At 24.0% G+C, this 21,487-nt stretch overlaps 3 protein-coding genes and 2 long non-coding RNA genes across 8 annotated transcripts in view; 3 read left to right on the top strand and 2 right to left on the bottom strand.

The window, feature by feature from the left end:
- Positions 1-241: 241 nt before the first annotated feature.
- On the bottom strand, positions 242-4,675 carry LOC147657467 (uncharacterized). The gene is made up of 3 exons (XR_015292429.1): positions 4,538-4,675; positions 728-1,750; positions 242-419 (listed from the first exon to the last, which is right to left on the bottom strand). It is a non-coding gene; the product is annotated as an uncharacterized LOC147657467 (long non-coding RNA).
- On the top strand, positions 571-6,660 carry LOC100863081 (adenosine receptor A2b). Its single transcript, XM_003698706.4, has 4 exons — positions 571-1,072; positions 3,861-4,072; positions 4,540-5,010; positions 5,299-6,660. The coding sequence occupies exons 1-4, from the start codon at positions 640-642 to the stop codon at positions 5,686-5,688; spliced, it is 1,506 nt and encodes a 501-aa protein (XP_003698754.2). The 5' UTR covers positions 571-639; the 3' UTR covers positions 5,689-6,660.
- A 490-nt stretch (positions 6,661-7,150) lies between these two features.
- Elp3 (elongator complex protein 3) lies at positions 7,151-10,261 on the top strand. 3 transcript variants are annotated; one of them, XM_086909622.1, is made up of 10 exons: positions 7,340-7,358; positions 7,699-7,835; positions 7,993-8,234; positions 8,379-8,582; positions 8,678-8,931; positions 9,005-9,194; positions 9,267-9,484; positions 9,561-9,821; positions 9,887-10,068; positions 10,131-10,261. In XM_086909622.1, exons 2-10 carry the CDS (start codon positions 7,817-7,819, stop codon positions 10,214-10,216), a joined length of 1,656 nt encoding a protein of 551 aa, XP_086765748.1. In that variant the 5' UTR covers positions 7,340-7,358; positions 7,699-7,816; the 3' UTR covers positions 10,217-10,261. The 3 variants fall into 3 exon arrangements, with proteins under 3 accessions (XP_086765750.1, XP_086765748.1, XP_086765747.1); XM_086909621.1 differs by lacking the exon at positions 7,340-7,358 and adding an exon at positions 7,496-7,635; XM_086909624.1 differs by lacking the exon at positions 7,699-7,835 and having other exon boundaries at positions 7,151-7,358.
- Positions 10,262-10,592: 331 nt separating this feature from the next.
- Positions 10,593-21,487, top strand: part of plx (PTB_TBC1D1_like and TBC domain-containing protein plx) — a 28,257-nt gene continuing 17,362 nt past the window's right edge. Inside the window, exon 1 of one of the 2 annotated variants that reach the window (XM_031920088.2) lies at positions 10,593-10,885. The gene's annotated coding sequence lies outside the window, so the exon portion shown is untranslated. Of the gene's footprint in view, positions 10,886-12,590; positions 12,725-21,487 lie in introns of those variants that run through there. The other variant, XM_012493634.3, reaches the window with a different exon arrangement.
- On the bottom strand, positions 13,412-14,281 carry LOC147657468 (uncharacterized). Its single transcript, XR_015292433.1, has 2 exons — positions 14,154-14,281; positions 13,412-14,067 (listed from the first exon to the last, which is right to left on the bottom strand). It is a non-coding gene; the product is annotated as an uncharacterized LOC147657468 (long non-coding RNA).

Genomic DNA, 21,487 nt, shown 5'->3' on the forward strand with positions numbered 1-21,487 from the left:
TGTTAGCTTCCATAGCACGTTCATATAAATAAATGGCGAAGCTTTCTTTTCCCGTCTTTCTATACATACTAGTATCTTTCTCTTAAAATAAGATGGATCTACTATAATGGCTAACTATCATTGGATTAACTGACACGATCATTAAATATTTAATGATTTCTGTAAAAATTCTTTGTATTAGGAAAGTAAAAAAATATCGATGATCAATTTTCTTCTTAAATATATGCGACATACCATTTGATTTATTCCATTTTTCTTTATTAAAAATATAGAATTTATTTAAGGAAATGATACAAACTCGTGTGGTATATCAAATATCTTCTACACAGAAATTAAAAGAATCCATTAAAAATGAAGTAAGAATCGTTGGTCACGCGATTCTGCATTTTCCATTTACGAATCTTTTTATACATATAAATCTGTGGGAAAGAATAAATGAATATCAAATTATCATGAATTTAATATAAACTATGAAACATAAATTGAATAAAAATATTAAAAATTAATCTCTATATGTATATATAATTAATATACTTTCAATAATTAATAATTATTAAATAAATGAATCAGTGAATTAATCATTCGAATCAGTGAATAAAAAATAAATGACGATTGTCTATAGAATATTATTTTATCGTGATGGAATTTCCATCAAATATTAGTGAGTTGGCCAATAATTTGACTATAACAGCTCTAAATGCGTCAACTCATTCAGAACTTAATTTACCGTATACAGTTTGCGAGATTTTGGTGGCAGTGTGTGCAGTGTTTGGTAACGGTTTGGTAATCATCGTCTTCAGCAAAGAAAAAAAACTTCGTCGACGAACTAATTATTACATCATCTCTCTGGCCACAGCTGATCTTTTGGTCGGATTGTTCGCAATACCTTTTGCTATTTTAGCTAGCATTGGTTTACCGAAGAATTTACATGCTTGCTTGTTCACCGTTTCTGTATTGATTGTTCTTTGTACGATCAGTATCTTTTGTCTAGTGGCGGTGTCCGTAGATCGTTACTGGGCAATACTTCATCCCATGGGATATTCCCGCACTGTACGAACTAAAACTGCCATAGGTAAGAAATAAGTAAGAGCGATGAACTTAAACTGATGAGATAATTTAGATTTTAGAATTTTAATTAAAAATTATTTCGTAATTAATCTTAATAAATAATTTTTTAAGTTAAAAAGTTCAAATTTAAGTTTTATAATTTCATAACATTATTAAAAAGAAAGTCAAATTTATTGGTTTCAGATTTCTTATTCTTTCAATTAAAAAGTGATATATATTAAGTATATATGAATTATATATAATATTCATATATTATACATGAAGTATATTAAATTAATATATGAGTACGATACATAAAATATGAGAAATACATTAAAAAATTTCTTGAAACATTTCATTAATTAGAAGAATTATAAATAAAATTTTTGTTTGATAAATATTTTATTTTGTGTTGTTTGTTTGTTTTTTTTTGTTTAAATATAAGCATTATAACAATTCAGAATAATGAAAAAAAAATAATTTGTTAAACGATTTAAGAAAACAATACTTATCATCATGTAATCGCCAACACGCAAGTAGTAAGAGTCAATAATTGAGCAAGTCCGCAAAAAGTTCGGAGAAGTGTACAGCAAATACGACAAACTTATTTCTCGTGTCAATGTCGTTATGCTATCCGATAATCCAATTAAAATCACCTCTTCCTAGAAACATTCTGCATGCCACGCATAACCGTTTAATCGAGCTGCAATAAAATAACATCGCGACGAGTCACGTAATTATATTTTGCGGAATTGTTTGCATGAGAGCACCTGTTACACGATTCTCCATATATCTCAAATATTGTTTCTCATCGACATCAAGTGTTTCAGTTTATACAAAAACAATTTTCTCTTTTAAATGATTAATAACTGGAAAAATATAAATTATTAAACTAATTACTAAATTAATTATATATACGTTTCAAAAAAATTCAAAATTATATATATAGTAAATATAAAAGATATACATACTGTTTTTTTAAAAAATATGTATACTTACTATATTTTAATTATAAAAAAAGTTTACATTATTTACAAATCATTGAACTTTGCATGAAGTTAAATACTTCAAGTGCAACGAAATTTTGCAAGATAATATTAATAAACAGTTACAATAAGTAATATGATAAGGAATTTCTATCACGTTCCATTATATTAGAATACAGAACATCAATTTGTGTCAGTACTGATTAGACAACATTGTTCAGATGTATTCTTAGAAGCCATTGTTACAAATTCTAATCTCAATTTAACCATAATTTTGTTAAAAATACAAAATGGAAATAGTTTTTTTATTCAAATGTGTATTTTTTGTTTATTCTATCTTTCTTTTTTCAAAAAAATTATGTTATAATTTTTCATGAAATTGAATCAATGAACTACAACAAAATACATTTCCAATACGTAACGAGTATATTAAACTATATAAAATATTTTAATAACATAGGAGTTTATTATATTCTTAAGAAATTTAATTTAAAATTAATTAATGGATTTATATCGAATATTTTAATTACTTAATGAATTTTGTGTAATGAATTGTCAATATAATTCCTGTTCTTGAATGTCTTTTTTATAATTGAGTTTTATATAAGTATTCTTTTATAATCTTAATTAATAATTTATAATAAAAAAGAAACAACTTTTTTTAAGAAAGAAATTATTGAATATCAATATTAAATTCCATTATTCTTTTTGCCAAGTAACAAATCATAATACATCATCATTTTTTTTTGAACTCAAAATTGAGATAATTGTATTAATATTCATAATTTAAAAATAAAATTTTTCGGACAAAATTTTTATATAGTATATTTCATAAATCTATAATAGTATTACTTAAAAATCATTATTCTGTCTTTATATATAGCATTTTTTTTTATAAATTTATAAAAGTAGATAATAATGTATTGATTCCACAATAAATAATTTACGTGTTAATTACATAATTAGTATAGGGATTTAAAAAATTCCACCTGCATTTCGATAATATTAACATATTCCATAGAGTATGAAATACACTTGAAATAGCCATCTGTTCGATTTCCCAAAGGATTTTCTTTTATCTTTATGACGAAATTGATGGAAATCGCATTTTTTTTCTATGGAGATAATACTATATTCGTAAAAAAAAAAAAAAAAAACAAATCGAAATTTTAAAATGTTAATGAAAATAGTAATTAGGCATTGATAGAAAAATATTATTAAAGTCTGTTTTTAAGAATAATTTACGCTGGTCCAATTAGATATTTCTCATTTCACTACCGGATTGCCCAACCATGATTAATTTAAGCGTTCTGCCTGTTTATGGTGAGAGTGATTTTAATTATGAGCTCACTGACTGATACCATCTCTCCAACGAAGGAAAAAGGTGCGTTATTGCTTTCCAATCGATAACATGCACCTCTATCATCGAATCCTTTGACCGACTTTTCATACTTTTGCTCCAGAATCTTATAAATCATTCCATTTTTTGTCCAAAATATTCTACTTGTGCATACAAAATTATTATAATATAATTTTTCGGTAAAAACTATAAAAATGAGGATTTTAAATATTTTCAGTACAATTTGCATGAAAAAAAGGATCATATATCAATGAAAAGAAATTGACTTAAAACTAACCTTAAAAAGATTAAAAAGATTGTATTAATAAAGAAATTGACTTAAAAAACATATATTTCTATTATTAATATTTTATTATTAATATTTTAGTATAGTAGGTTTTTATTCCAAATCAATTCCAAGAATAAATAATATTTTAAAATAACAAGGAAACAATAATGTATATAATTTAATGATCTTGTTTTTTCAGGTATAATCTGCGTATGTTGGATCGCCGGCACACTAGTCGGTTTTCTACCGTTATTAGGGTGGAATGCAGGCAAGAAATCCAACGAGAAATGCATCTTTACCGAAGTGATGGATTACGATTACTTGGTGTTTTTGTATTTCGCCACGATCATCTTTCCCGCGCTATTAATTGCTGCCTTTTACGCCCATATATACCGAGTAGTCGTAAAACAGGTCAGATACTTTTACTTCAAATATATATATGGTACAATATATGCGTGTATATATGTTAACATATGATGCAAACATAACAATAAATTATCGAAGATTAGAGCTTATTCATTAGTCCTTGAAATTAATCTTCTTTCATTAATTAAATATATTATCATTTTATATAAATATTTTAAACTTGCGAAAATTTTTCATAATCGAATAATCTTCACAATGATGATAATGTAATTAATATATAATTCATATTTTTTTTAATACACACATAATATTTTTAAAATTTTATATTTGAATTATTCTATTCTATTTATTATTTTACTTTATTTATTCTTTTTCTCTAATACATATTAATAAAGAAAATATATTGCGTTTCAAGTAAATTTTCATATATATTCTATTATTAAAATTATTAAAAATTTTTTTATTCAATTATATTAATTATTAGTATAATAATAAATAATATATTCTTACAGTTGCAACAAATTGTAACGATGAATCCAGGTCGACGTACTGGAAATCAGACAACTGGAACCATGTTACGTTTACTTGGCGCCGCCAGGAAGCGTGAAGTAAAAGCGACACAGAATCTGTCACGCATTGTAATCTTTTTCATTATCTGCTGGATTCCACTATATACCATTAACTGCGTGATGGCGTTCTGTCCATGGTGTAGGGTAAACGATGTTGTTATGAATTTTTGTATAATTCTGTCGCATTTGAACTCGGCGGGTAACCCATTACTCTATGCTTACCATCTGAAAGACTTTCGTGCAGCGCTTAAAAACTTCATGTGGAATCTTCTATTTCCACATAACGATATGAAATCTAGTGTGGTTAGCGTAATTCATGACCGTGGTTCCTTAGTTGGTTCTCAAAGACAATACCATAGAAAAATTGGTGGACTATCATCTTCAAAAGGACCAACGTCAAGTTTATTGCGCCAGGTAATATTTATTCAATTTTTTGGAATTATTAAAATAATTGAGGAATAAAAAATTGTTGCGCTTTCAAGAAGATATAATGAGATAATATTTGATTTGAATAATTTATAATATAATCATTCTTTTTATTAATGCTATATAATAATCGATTATTTTTTAATGTTTTAATAAATAAGATTATCATTTGATTGCAAAAATTCTTTTATTTTTTACAAAAAATATTTTATTTAATCGATTTTATTTTATCGATTTATTTTATCGATTTTATTTTATCGATTACTTTAATAATAGGTAACTGATGTCAGATCGAAAGGATTGTTATCCGTACCTCGAAATATTTCGATTCGAGATAAAGAAACCGGAAATGCATCAAGTTCTTCGCAGAGTGACAAACAGGAAGGTGATAATGTGAGTCAAAATAGCAACGAATTTCAACGAAACGAAAGTGACAAATTTGGAAATAACAGGATTGATTCAAATATTTCGAAATCATCCTCTCATATTACTTCAATGGAATTGCAAACTTATAAACCTTTAATGCCGCTTCTTCCGGCGGAAATAGATCACGTTGAAGAAACACCACCCGCATCCATTTTTGTAATTGAAGTGGATGTAAATCATATGGAATCTGTTCATAAAAAGCTGAATGAGGAATTAACAGAAAACAAAGACAAAGGTTGATGAATTTCTTCGATATTTTTGATCTTGAAAAATTTATTAAAATTGATCAGATCTTGAATCAATTCAATCTAAAAATCGGTGGGTGATAACAATTTCAATATTGATAATGTAAATTATTCTCAATAATAATAACAGTATGATAATTATTATTTATCATAAATAAATCATTGAAATTGAAAAATAATATTCTAATAATCATATAAGTTTACTAGAAATAATATAGTTTTTGATGTTAGAATTTCAATTCAGTATATGACATCTTAAATTCTGATGTTAATGCTTGATATAAAATATAAAGATATGAATTAGATTAAATTTTTCAATTATTAAAATAGAATATTTGACTAATTATATTTTAAGATTATATATTTATCATTTTCATGTTAATCTACTATGAAAATCAGAATCAGTATTAGATGAAAGAAATGGTTATATACAAAATTATTTTTGTCAAAAAAAAACTACAAAAAACTAAGAGAATTAGATTTATTGAAATAGTAGCAGATTTATTTTTTTATGTGAAAATAAGTTTAGATGTTTGAAAATTTTTTTTATTAATTGTAAATAATATTATTTCAAAAATAAAATTAAATAAAATAAATTTTTGAAATAATTTATGCATTGTTAATAATAATTATAAAATTTATTATATGCATATGTATATATAATATATGTGTATCCATAATATATTTATACTTATTTATAATAAGAAATAAAACCTCTAGAGATTACATTGGATAAATATGTATTTTGCATGGAAATGATATTAAAAATAATGTTATAGATAATGTTAAAAATTTGCATGGAAATAAGTATTAAAAATAAAAATGTGAATTTCAAACTAATATAAATAAATGAATTGATACTCAAACTTACAAAGACATCATTCTCATATGTAATGTTTATTCCATATTTTATGTAGTATAAATCAAAAATAAATGGTCATAAAAACCACCGGATTATCCATTGAAATATATTATCTGTTGAAATATATTAATCCAATTTTTAAAAATTAAATGATAAGAATTCTAAGAAATATTATAATTATATATGGAAAAATATAATTGTCAAAATCAGGCCATTTATTTAATTTATATAATTTATTATGTGATTTAATTAAAGGATAATAAATAGTAAAAAAAAGATAGATATAAAATAAGAATTCCTTGTCAGTGCTATTTCTTTAATAAGCATCAAAAATATCTTTTCAAAAGCATGCTAAGGTAAGAATATTAAAAATTAATTATTAACGTCATCTCTTGAGCATTTGAACAATAATAAAACAAACTTTAAACTTAAATATTATATATCGATAAACAGATAAATATTTAATATATTTAAAACTAATGTCAATCAAGAAGAAATGCAAAAACTCAAGAAAAAAATAGTGAAGAATTTAATAAAACTAAAACTCAAATTACTATCATTATCTTCATATCATAACTTATTAGTAGATTTTTAGTAGATTTATGAGAATCACCGGATAGATATTCATCAATCGTGACCAACAAAGTGTTACCACAGCAGTCTGACAGAAAAATGACTTATATTCTGACAAGAAGGACTGAGGATAAATCCCTGACCATCAGAGTGAATTTACAAAAAAAATGTTCAACCACAAGACATAATTTCAATCGATCAGAACGCGGATCCTCAACTGGTCACTGGAAGTAAGAATCTAATATTTTTAGTTATTCTTCTTATATTTACTTTTTGCAAAATTTATATGCTGAAAAAACAATGCTGATCTAATTAAATCTAATTAACTTTATTATCTTTATTTAATTTACTGATTAAAAATTTTAACAAAATTCATTTGATTTAATTATTATCATATCAGTTATATTTAAGGTACAGTCAGTTATCAATCAAATATATAGATGTCATTACTAGTATTGTATTCTTATTTAATGCTGAATCGATAATATCGAAAATGATACTAAAATGGTAAGAAAGATTTGAACAAGAAAATGCATTGGTTATTCATTACTCGTTATTCTATTTTAATAGGTTAGATTTATTAATATCATCGAAGTTAACCTAAAATCAATTTTATTCAAATAAACATTTATATTTCGCAAAAAGAATTAATAGTTGCATTATTAGTAATCTTAAATAATTAAACATCATGGTAAAAAAAAGAAAAGGTAATATTATAATATTATAAAAATTAATATACTGTTCTTATAATAATTTTTTAAAAGAATACAAATTTATTTTATAATATACATTATTTTATTTTTACAAAGATAATTTTACTTATTTAATTATAATATTATAATTTTATTTATGTTGTAATTTTAGAATTTGAACAAAGCAAAGAAGAACGTATGGTTATGACAATTGGAGAAATTATACAAGAATTATTAAAAGCACATGAAGAAAACAGAGATATTGATTTAAATAAATTAAAAACACGAATTGCTTCTAAATATGGATTAGAAGCTTCACCAAGATTGGTTGACATTATAGCAGCTGTTCCTGTTGATGCAAGAAGTATATTAATACCAAAATTAAAGGCAAAACCTATTAGGACTGCTAGTGGAGTTAGTGTTTTCTTTATTATAATTTATATAATAATTTTAATTAAATTCTAATTGCACTAACAAAAATTATTAATATATATTCAAAAGCAAATTATGCTTTTGAATAATAAAAAATATATTCACTAAGTAATTTGATTTTTATAGATAGCTGTTGTAGCTGTAATGTGCAAACCTCATCGATGCCCTCATATTAATATGACAGGAAATATTTGCGTATATTGTCCTGGTGGACCTGATTCTGATTTTGAATATTCTACACAATCTTATACTGGTTATGAACCTACATCTATGAGAGCTATTCGTGCAAGATATAATCCATTTCTACAAACTAGGCATCGTGTAGAACAGGTAAAGAAACTTGTTAAATATTTCTATATAAATTATTTTATATTAATTTATTTCATTCTAAATTAATTTAAATATTGATTAAAATGTTGTTATAGTTAAAACAATTGGGACATAATGTAGACAAAATTGAATTTATTGTTATGGGAGGTACTTTTATGTCTCTGCCAGAAGATTACAGAGATTATTTTATCCGAAATTTACATGATGCTCTGTCTGGTCATGTAAGTAGCAATGTCGATGAAGCGGTAAAATTTTCTGAACGAAGTCGTACAAAATGTATCGGTATTACTATAGAAACACGTCCCGATTATTGTCTTAAAAAACATCTTTCTGATATGTTACGATATGGGTATGTATAATATAATGATTTATATACATAAATATATTTTTATTTTTTTAAATTTATTGAAAAAACGTAATAGGTGTACTCGTTTAGAAATTGGAGTTCAATCTGTATATGAAGATGTAGCACGTGATACTAATAGAGGACATACAGTTCGTGCAGTATGCGAGAGTTTTCAATTATCAAAAGATGCTGGTTTCAAAGTAATAGCGCATATGATGCCAGACTTGCCAAATGTTGATATTGAGAGAGATGTTAATCAATTCATTGTAAATTATAATTATTTATAACGAATTATATTTCATTTTTTTAACTTATTAATGAAATTATATATATTTTAGGAATTTTTTGAAAATCCTGCTTTCAGAGCAGATGGATTAAAAATTTATCCAACGTTAGTTATACGAGGTACAGGTTTATATGAGTTATGGAAAACAGGAAGATATAAAAGCTATCCACCAAGTGTTTTAGTAGATCTTATTGCTCGAATATTGTCTTTGATACCGCCTTGGACTCGTGTATATCGCGTACAGAGAGATATACCTATGCCTTTAGTTAGGTAATATTAGCTAGATTGTATTTATATTTTATGTATATAATATGTTATATATTAAATTTAATTTTAAAACATGCAGCTCAGGCGTGGAACATGGAAATTTACGTGAATTGGCACTAGCAAGAATGAAAGATTTAGGAACTGATTGTCGCGATGTTAGAACTCGGGAAGTAGGTATTCAAGAAATACACCACAAAGTACAACCTTATGAAGTAGAACTTATACGCCGTGATTATGTTGCCAATAGTGGATGGGAAACATTTTTATCTTATGAAGATCCCACTCAAGATATTTTAGTTGGTTTATTAAGACTTAGAAAATGTTCAAATGAAACATTTAGGTAAATTAAAATTATTAAAATTATTTAACGAATATTAAGTTATATTAACAAAACGTGTATTATAGGCCAGAACTTAAAGAAAGATGTTCAATAGTGAGAGAACTTCATGTATATGGTAGCGTTGTTCCAGTAAATGCCCGTGATCCTACAAAGTTTCAGCATCAAGGATTTGGAATGTTATTAATGGAAGAAGCTGAACGGATAGCAAAGGAGGAACATGGATCTCATAAAATTTCTGTTATATCAGGTAAAAATTAAACAATTTAATTTTAAATATTATACAAGCATTATGTATATGATTTTATTTAGGTGTTGGAACAAGGAATTATTATCGAAAAATGGGATACGAACTTGATGGTCCATACATGTCTAAAATGCTTGTATCTTGTAAATAAATATTATTCTTCTCACAAAATAAAAAGAAAGATAATAAGACATTATATTTTTTAGATTTTTAATAAGAAACAAATTAGTAATTTAATCACTTTGAGTGATTAATTTAATTTTTATTATAAATTACATAATAATAAAATCTATGATATTATCTATATATATAAAAATATAATAAATTTATCATTTTTCTAAATATTTATTATATAAAATTTCATGATATATTTTAAAATTGATCAAAAAATAGAATCGAATATGCTAAATATTTTGTATTTGTAAAGCGTTTCTTTTGATATTATATAAAAGAAAAATAACTGTAAATTCCCCTTCTTTGCGCGCCACCTGCTGACGGCATAAAGAGAGAGTAAACAAAAGCGAATCGCATTCGTGACACCGGTGTCGATCAGTGAACGTCGTCAACGTTCATGTTCAAGAACGGTTCACGTTGTAATGTATGTTATTTCAAATATAAGTCGATCGCGAACGCGCAATTCGGCAGGAACGAATTATTGCGTGTTTTTTCGATATTTTAACGATCACGGAGTTGAAACAAGAATGTCATACAAAGAGTGGGTTAGTGAACGTTAGATACGAGGACATTTGTGTCGAATCACGACAGACAATTCCCGAAAGCGAGAAAGCGGTGAATTATCCTGGCGCCAAATCACGAAGGGGTAAGTGATTATAATAAGCACAGATTTAAAATTTAGGTTAGGTCTTACAACATATATAAGAATGAAATTTATTCTTTAATACTTTTGTGTTATTCAACTTATAAATAAAAGGATTTTTTAGTCTTATTCTTGTGTTAAAATTTTATATCATTTAAAGGAGAATTATATTTAATAAATATAAATCTATAGAAGTTTGGTTAAAAAATATGATTTAAATAATTGCATATCATAGTAAAGTTTTGCTATTATGCCACTATGTTATATTATGCTGTTATATAAACAAACATATTTCTGCATTATAATAAATATCGTGTTCTTTGTAATTTTTTCGTATTGTATACATAAAAATTGTTCATTGTTTGTATAAAGCAGTTCTTCATGAATTACTGATTAAAAGATTATAAAAATATTTTGACAATATGTAAAGAAAGAAACAATCAATCTTAATGCAATAAAAACTTTTCTAAATTTACAGCAATAAATTATGCTTATAGTTAAAATTACTTGCAACAATATTTTTTAATATCAGCAATTCAATTGTATTTCTTGAAATCATTAAAATTCCACATTGGAAGAATTCTTTTGTTTTGCAATATCTTATCAAAGATGAAGATTATATCTTTCATTTATGGAATCTAAAATCTTAAAATTCGATTTGACATACTTATAAATTTTAAACGATGTAATTTATTTTATTTTTTTTCGATATTTATGATATTGTTTATCAATATTTAATCTTTCTATTCGATTTCACAACTTGAATGCTGTTTCTCTCAATGGCAAAAAATGAATAGAGATATTTAATAAATAATTAATTCTAATATCAATGAAAATGAGAAATAACAGATTTTCTTTTCGAAGTTTTGTCTCATTAATTTTTGTAACATGTATTTTCATGAAAATTATAGACTTAATTTTCTAATGTTAAGTAACATACAAATGGAAAGTGATGCGTCGAGTTCGACAACCTCTAGTGTCATAACACTCCATTTACGTCATCAGTATAACATAATATCACTAAAAATTCTCTTTATAAAAATTATTTTGAGGAATTATTTCATATCTTCAAATTAATAAAATTTTGAAATTATGCATTCCATAAATGTTTCTATGATCACATTAATAGAAAATTAATTTTGGAGATTTAACTTTCATCGATGAGAGTTATGTTAAAGAATTTTTTAAACTTTTTCATTTATCTTCGTATCAACATTATAACGTTTTCATCTATTTCATATTCTCATTATTATTCGATCATAATTTTAAAATAAATTTAAAACGATAAATTATTTTGAAGATTGCATAATCTTAATTGTCGATTAAAAATGATAAGATCAAATCCATGTAAACGGTGTAATTTCTTGTGCGTGTTGCATCCACATAATTACATACAAAAATATATATATTTACTTACTTATAAGGTTTATTATATTTGTATGAGTATTTATATATATCGTGTATCTTTTATACAGGTCGCAAAATGATGATTTTGGCTCGATACTCGTCATATATTTACAAAGTGGCTGCCAGTCATGAATTCATCTCTGATCGGCCAATTGGACGAGTAGAGATCTATAGTAAATATCCGGCTACTATTATTAAGTTTGTCCTTAACGATCATTCGGGTATCATCTCGCAACCATTAGCTCCCGTTGCACGAATGGCATTAGAGCCATTCGCGAACCTCGCGAAATTATCGGATTGTGATTTTGTGATTGTGCGTTGCATCTTTTTTATTAAGTGATTCCAGGACGCGAAAGTTCGTTGAAAGTATCGTGTAGGTATTTAACGATCCTGAGGAAACACTATTACCTGACGAACTACTATATAACAGTTTAGGTAAGTCAGGTGTAAAGATTTATTGTAAAATAAAAGCATTTAGATAATAAATACAGGAATAATAAAAATTGATTAAAAAATTGCTTCATATTAAAAATATATTTAATAAAAATTAATATTTAATAAAAATCAATTATAATTTTATGTTTCTAACTATTCTTTTGAATGAACTATTTTTTGATTTCTTTTAAATGTTTTTGAAAGTATATTAAAAATAAATTAAATTGAATAAAATTAAATTAAATTTTTTAAGAAAGATAATCAACAATTGAAAATTTTTTTTACTTTAACTAGGAATTAATTATTCCGAAACTTTATATAATTTATAATAAAGTATTGGTTACAGTTATTACGTCAATACGTCATATCATATTGAAACACTGATCGGTAAAAGCACTTAATACATATCGAAGCAAACATTCGCCTGTATTATTATGCCATTATTTATACAGATAATACGTTATATGCATAGTAACTTACGTTAGGAGGATTTTACGTATCAAGTTCGTACACCTACGTATCTGACAGATAAGGGATCGATGTATTCATATAATTTTCGAAATGGAACATTCTAAGGCAATTAATAGGAATATGTTTGCTCGTGTTATCAAATATGTTAACATTGTGTTGTCGAAATATATTAACAGTCAGACATAATCTCTCATAATAACTAAAAATATCAAAAGATGGTGATTATTATAATTTAATTTTGTGTTTCTGTTTTCATCACGAATAATAGGAAAACGAAAATAAAATAATACATTAATACATACACATTAATTGTTTCTTTCCGTTATATACCTACACAATAATTATTCTTTTCCGTCAATTGTTATATAAGAAGAAGTTTCCATTTTTGCTTATTGCATAAGTTATTTAATAATATACATATATCGATATAATAATTTAAGATTTTTAATATTATTAAATTGAATATTAATGCAACGTTTCTTTTCACTTATTATTTTTCAGTTATTTGATTAATCAGGCTTATTCACATCATTTATTTCGGTTTAGATTTTTTTTAAGATTTTCACTTAATATCATTGCAATAATTTTAAATTTAAATTTTTGTCCAGCGAAATGATATACCATACATTGTTGTATTTACGAATGTTACTTACATGTTTACAGATAAAATATATGTTAAATATTAGAAAGTGGGACATTTCTGGTTGACCATGAATTTCTTGTTAAGCTTCACAGATTTACATTTAAGCGTCATATTGTGTTCCACAGGAATCTAGATTGAATTAATCGAGGATTAATTTGAATGACGCTTGTGAGAAGCCACCATCTTGAAATCAGTTTACATCGGTTTAGTGAATGTCGTAATAACCGTCCTTTCAAAATTAAAAAGATAGGAAAATTTATTATTAACATTGAATGAAATATAAAATTTTTATTATCTATTTTTATATCAAATTACATTTATAAAGACATATCTAATATTACGATGATAATAATAAAAACCAAAATTTTAAAAATGATAGGTTATATTACTATATTATAGACACATATAACAATTCAAATAAAAATATGTAAGAAATAATTGTGTTTCGATATCTATTTAATCGTTCGATTTTCATCTCGTTCAGAAGATACGAATTAAGAATCGATTGTAAGTAAATCTAGAGATCGATGGACGCTGTCCAATTACTCGACACAGATCGATACGTATCAATACTCTAAACGCGATTCTGTGACGAAATCGGAACGTTATGTTGATTGTACATTGTGCAAAGTTATTGAGACTTTATAATGTGCATTTCTTGCATAGAATCGTTGATATTATAGTAAACTATAATGTCGTAGTTACGTGACATTAGAATTTTTTAAAGAATACTTTTCATATATTTTAACGATTATCATAAAATCGTTCTAATAGTATTAGACGATTTTGTATAAGTGTATAACATACATTAACGATTTTTTTTTACAGATATTACTAATGTCGACTAAGTTGACGTCAAAGAAAATTATTATTACAAATTCGTCGGTAACAGAGTTCATCAAGTTACCGACATTATTATTATGATAAATAGATATATTTATGGTTTTTATCTTATTTTATTTTTAAATTCATATAAAATTTAATTTTTAAAATATATATTTGTCTATTCTCTTATCAATTAGAAATATTTTTTTTCGTTTTTTCTTGATAACCAATTATAAGTGAATAAAAAATAGTTATAATTAAAATGAAATGAACCATCTGTTTTATAACAAGATAAATATGACAAAATGAAAATATTTTCAGAAATAACATTGTACGAGATCAAAAAAGCATAATCAAGCATGCAGGAGTAATCTCGCGTGACATATTTTAATCGTTATAAGTTACGCGTTGGCGGATAGTATACAGAGCTACGACGATAAATTGCTTTACCCGAAGAGTCTTTGTATCTTATAAAAAATTATTTAATAAAAGCAGCCAAACTACGTTGGTATTAATTTTCGAGAACAGAGCAAAAAAAAAAATGATTTTAATATTTAACTAATACACATTTTTTTAAAGAGCATTTAAAAATATTTGATGATTTTTTTTATGAAAGATTGGCAAAAATGAAATTTTTTAAAATGAATTTCAAACTAATGTATGTTATATATTTCTTTAAAATTATATTTGATATATGTAGATAACAATTTCTTCTTATTCTTAAACATTTATTTTTATTTTTATTATTTTGTCATGAAAAAATGTCTGAATCTCTTGATCTATTCATAATGTTGTTTAATTTTGTTTTAAATAGCTCATAAGCTTTTTCAAATGATTCAAGAAATTGTTATATTCGCAGGTGCCAAAATGACTGCATGCGCAAACTACTAAGATTTCGATCGTTTCCCTCATATCGACATTCAGTGTACACGTGCACTTGTTACGTAATGCGCACGATGCACTCACGCCTATGCACATATGATTCTATTTTCGACGGAGGTGTGTTTCGTAGTCGAAAAGTTTGAACAGTGTACAACATAAACTATCGAACATTATTTATTCTTTGATTGAAATGTAGCCAATACATTGATATATTAAAAATGCAAAGATGAAAGAAATTTTTTTCTTCTATTTCGTGAATTTGATATGGACGAATGAAACTGAATTATGATGATCAATAAAATTATAAAAATAAATAATCTGTGTAAGAAATAAATTTCAAAGTAATCAAAAATTTCAAAGACAATTTGAATCATTCTTAATTCTTGTCTGATAGAACGTAATTGGATGTGATGTATTGAATGATTTACATTGGCATCTTCACTCTTATTATACAAGTTGAAGGTTATGGTATATGGTGGAAATAAATAGATGAATATGTTGATAGGAAAATTCGGTTTCATTTACAAAATCAATTTGTAAGATTTATTTTCAAGAAAGATATTGATGATAATATTTTTTTAAATTTAAAATTTTTTTATCATCGAATTAATCAAATAGTCACTAACTAGAATTGAATAAATAAAATTCTTTGTTTTAATTTGAAACAGTAATTGACATTTGTTCCATAACTCGAAGGACAATATATTTAATGAATATTTCTTGGAAATATACGATCACGTAGTCAATTGTGCAGTTGACTTCTGGCCCTTACGGCACTCTGCATATAGTAAGAAGAGGAGACAGTTGAAATTACCAATTATATATCATTGTTTTTTTATTGTTATATTTCGAATTCAAATTCTTCGAAATATTTCAGGAAGATTTTTTTTCTTTTTTCTTAAATTCCTAAAATTGAAAATTGAAATATTATGTAATTAAAATCAATATCTATTCCAATTTTTTTTTAAAAATTAAGTTTTGTTATAAATTAATAAATAAATTTAAAAAATTTATTTTTCAAAATATTCATTAATGTAGATATATTTCTAAACATCCAATAAAATTATTATTATTATGTTCAATTGGAATGTGACAATAGATTAGGAGAATCGATATTAATTCACCGATAACGGATCGAGAATATTAAGTTCACAGATTTTTCGGTTCATTCCTTTCATTATTTTCACCGTACTTGATTGTTGCGATATTTTTTTCGCAACGTATAGTTCTGTTTCTACATTATTAACCCTTTTCTTTTGTCACGTTCTCATTTGAAGCCGACCAAGTACCGTCAAGTGCTGTCTTCTAATGGCGTATACTCAACCACCGACAATCTTAACACGTGGACAAGTCGTAGAAAAAAAAAGAAAAATATGTTTGGTTATTGTGCAGCAGTCTGGTACTTATTGATTTATCGATAAAATCATTATGAAATTAATTTTTAAATTTAAATTTTTTTATTTGAAGTGAATGTAATTATTTTTTAACTTTGAATTTAAATTGAATTTAAATTTTTTGATTTGATAAAATTCATTGAAGTTAATGAATGAAATATATTATTTTTAATTATAATCAGGTTATAATATTTTATATAAAGAAAGAAAAAGCTACAAGTTTTAGTGAGAAATGTAAAGTTATGTCTCTTGCAAAAAAGTATAAAATATATATATAAATATAGCAAAAATGACTGAAAAGAGTTAATTATACAAGAACTAGCTCAAAAATTACACAAAATAAGAAAATACATAATATTTTATTATATTTTTTATTCAAAATGATAATATAATAGAATGATTATCATAGTCATGTAAAATTTCAAAGAAGATTTAGATTCATTTATTTTATTTAAATAATATTTTAACATAGTTAAATTGTATGGAAATTAGAATAAAAATAAATAAGAATAAGAATAATAATGAATAACAATTTTATCGTATCATCATATTATAATAAGATAAATTATCTAATTATTAGCTTATTTATTTCTTTATTTTATTTTTAAGATATTGTTTAAATTGTAATTAATTTTTTCATAAATATTTAATTGATAATTGATAATTGAAATATAATTGTTAATTTGCTAGTTGAATTTAATTTAGAAAAAATTATTTAATTACATAGTGTTAAATAAATTTTAATCATATCTAAAAGTTTACGAAGAAAATTCAGATTAAAACGAATATAAAGAAACTAAAAAAATTTTTTCTTGTTATTACATACTCTTATCAGACTAGAAGTTACATTATTTAAAATTGAAGTAAAAGGGATCATTAAGATTACTAAGATTACTATTAGAATATTGTTCTTGGCTAATGCATTCTCGAGAAGAAGAAGCTGTAATGACGATGATATTTCATTGACAATTTAATCACATTTGCTTTGAGATTATTTGAAATTCATAACAAAATATTTTTTTCTTTTTTTTTTTTTTACATATTTATTTTAATTTAAAATATATTAGAAAATATAAAAATTTGATTAGTGGACTTTATTTAATGAACTAACTTTGTTTAAAATTCAATTAAGATTAAAAAATTCAATTGAAAAATAAGCATAAATTTTAATTATAATATATATATACACATAACTATTTTACACTTGTTTATTTTATGTAGAATGATAATTTGATAAAAATACTGTTTTAAATAATTAATAATAAAATAACTTATTGAGATCAGAAATAATTGATAAAATTAAATCGTTAATTAAAATATTCTATTTTAACATGAGCTGCTAAAAAAAAAAAGAGATAGTCTTCGCAAAAGTCTTTAAATTCAAAGTGATTCAATGTCAATTTTAAATTTGTTAAATACATATATAATTTTCTGGCTCAAACGAATTGCATCATTTATTTGGAAAATGAAATTAAAATATAAATACATATTATTTGGAATATATCATCTTACTTCATTAGAATAAATAGAATTTAGAATTTAGAATGATCAAATCATGTAATTATATTAATTTATTTATTAATATTTTTTATTTTTTTCTGAACATTTTAACATATCTATTATACCTTTTTTTTCTTTACAAAAATAAATGTTACATATGAAGATAACAATCACATATTGTTGTCCGATGAAATAAAATCCTGATTGTCGCAATTATCATGATTATGCAATCACAATAGGGCAACGAAATGAAAGGACCTTTCATGGTTCATTGGCACACGTTGGTATTCTTATTGCATTCCAATGGCAGAGTAACTCCGGATACTGTTACCACGGCTACTACCAACTAAACTGTTCTATACCATATTGGTAAACCTTGCATAAACTGGTATACATATATCTATCAGAAACATATTTATCTTACCTTTTATTTTATTCTATTTACTACAATTTTCTTAATATGTATGGGCTTTTAAATTTATAAGAAAATAATTATTTTAAAGAAAATAAAAACATTTTTCTGTTATATAATTTATAAATTATTATTTATATTAATTTTTATAAATTTCATCATCGAATTTTTTTTTCAAATTTTTATTTAAAAAATCTGCAATATTTATTTTAAGAACATTGATAAATATTAAATTTTTTTAGATATTTAAGAAATTTAGAATAATAAAAAAATGAGATACAAACTTAATCTATAGTTTGCTTATAAAAAATTAAAATTTTTAATATTTATTTGTTTTATCTATTTATTTGTTTTATTTTTAACATAAAAAAAGAATAAAAATTTAATTTTGTAAAGAAACAACAACATCTCGATTATTTTTTACACGTTTTTCCTATAAATTTAAAGTACCGTTTTCTTGAATCCTCTTTACATTTAAAAATATTTGTTTCTCAGAATTTTAAATAATGATCTTAAGGAGCTGATTTAATTGGATGGCAATTGGTAACTTTTAAACGATCTATGTTAAATTGATGTTTAATAAGTTCCTTTCTATTAATCGTGAAAATGAAATATTAGAAAGGAGAAAAACCTTGAAATTGCTGCGAACAAAAATATATCGATACTCGCAATAATTACGATTGCGATTGTTCGGAATGAAAATCGCTGTTGCATCAAACGACACGATTATTCAGTATTTGTGACGCAACCATGTAAACTGGTTTCTTCGTGCAACTGATCTATTATTTTTCATTAACACTGGTACATTTGAACAAAATAGCTAAAAAGTGCAATATATGAATCGGATTTTTAAGTTACATTTAATGTATAATATGTATATGTATATTGTAGACATTCATATTTGAGGTTAACATTATATAACCTTAGTTACAAATCTCAATATTGGAATAATTATTTAAATTTTCTGTATTATTTTGTATTCTAGATTTTTTATGTGAAAGATGAGACAGTTAGAAAAATAATACATAAAAATATTGTTGAGTATGTTGTTAAAATTGCAACAATAAATTTGGAAGCATTTAAAAAAATTAAAATTCATCAGATTTTGAATAATTTAGATTTCTATTATTATTAATTTTATTATTGTTAATTATTGTTAACATTATTTTTAATATTTTTTAATTATCTTACAATCTTTAGTTAAATTTGCATATTGTAAATTTTTTTAGTAAAATTTCTGATGGCAAATATATCATCTATCATACTTTTTATTATTTTCATACTCAAAGAAAAGTTTTGTCTTTGTATAAATTATAATAATAAATTTTGAAAAATATGGAAACTTTCGTTTTGAGTTATTAATTTATGCGAAGAATTTCTATCGAGGAGAAAGTAAAAGTTAGAGAATTATATAGATGATTGCACAAAGAAAAATAGAATGTTGTAATTTATAAATAGTATTTATAATTGTATTCTAATAGTCTTAAATTTCTCTTTATAAAAATTCATGATAATTTATAAATAATTACGAATGAAAGTAAATATTGTTAGAATAAGAAAAATTTCCGTCACAAATCTTTTTGTTAATCAACATCAAGTTTTATTATTTATTAATATTTATTTTTTTGTTTAAGTTTTTATTTTATTACGATGCAACTAAAATTTTTTAATATATAAACATTACTAAAAAAATTGTAAGAGTAAGAATCGAAATCATAATATTAAATATAAATATAAATTATTCTTGAAACTATCATTATTTAATCATTATTTATAATTATGAAAAATATTAATAGAAAAGAAATTATAGAAATTAATAAGAATATAAAAATAATATATTATTTATATATAATAATATATATTTATTATAAATAGATATATAAATATAATATTTTCATGTTACATATTCATTATAAATTACAGATTATTCACGTATTCAATTTGAATGATCAGAGTGAGAAAGAGTGCTTGGAATTTTGACATCTACCTCCTACATCAATGCATTAATAAAATGTATGTTACTAAAATAACTTGAAGAAACGTGTCTAAAAATATACAATAAGTATTTACCAGTGAGATTTTATGTTTTTGCCAATTTTCATTCCTGATATTCAAGATAGTAAAAGTATTCATGTTAATATTTTATGCTCTTTTGCATATCGTAAATAATAATCATTTTATTTTAATTTATTTATATTTATATTATTTATATTATTTTTTTATGATAGATGATAGATTAAATTCTACGATACTACTGATTTTTCTGATGGTATACATAACTATATGTTTAGAAATCAAATAAGTACTAAGAGAGTCATTTGAATTGTAAATGATGCCAGTAAAATGTGCGTAGAAAAATAATAATTATATCTAAAGAGAATTCTATTGTAGAATTTTTGAAAATTGATGAGTTAAAAATTTTATACAATGCGAATAATACAATATAAAAGTTTTTATTTAAAATAGTTCATGAAAATAAATCAAATTTTCCAGAATAATATTAAAGATTTAAAAACTTCATCGATCGAACGAGTCTTATTTGACTTGCAAATCATATTGTTTACGAATAGTGAGCTCGTAAAATGTAAGTATTCAAACACGTGCAATATCTATCTAAAAAATTGAAATAAATACTT

This window comes from Apis florea, unplaced genomic scaffold (assembly GCF_048593485.1).
Source record: "Apis florea isolate Af1SG1 unplaced genomic scaffold, ASM4859348v1 contig_3158_pilon, whole genome shotgun sequence".
NCBI classification, from domain to species: domain Eukaryota; kingdom Metazoa; phylum Arthropoda; class Insecta; order Hymenoptera; family Apidae; genus Apis; species Apis florea.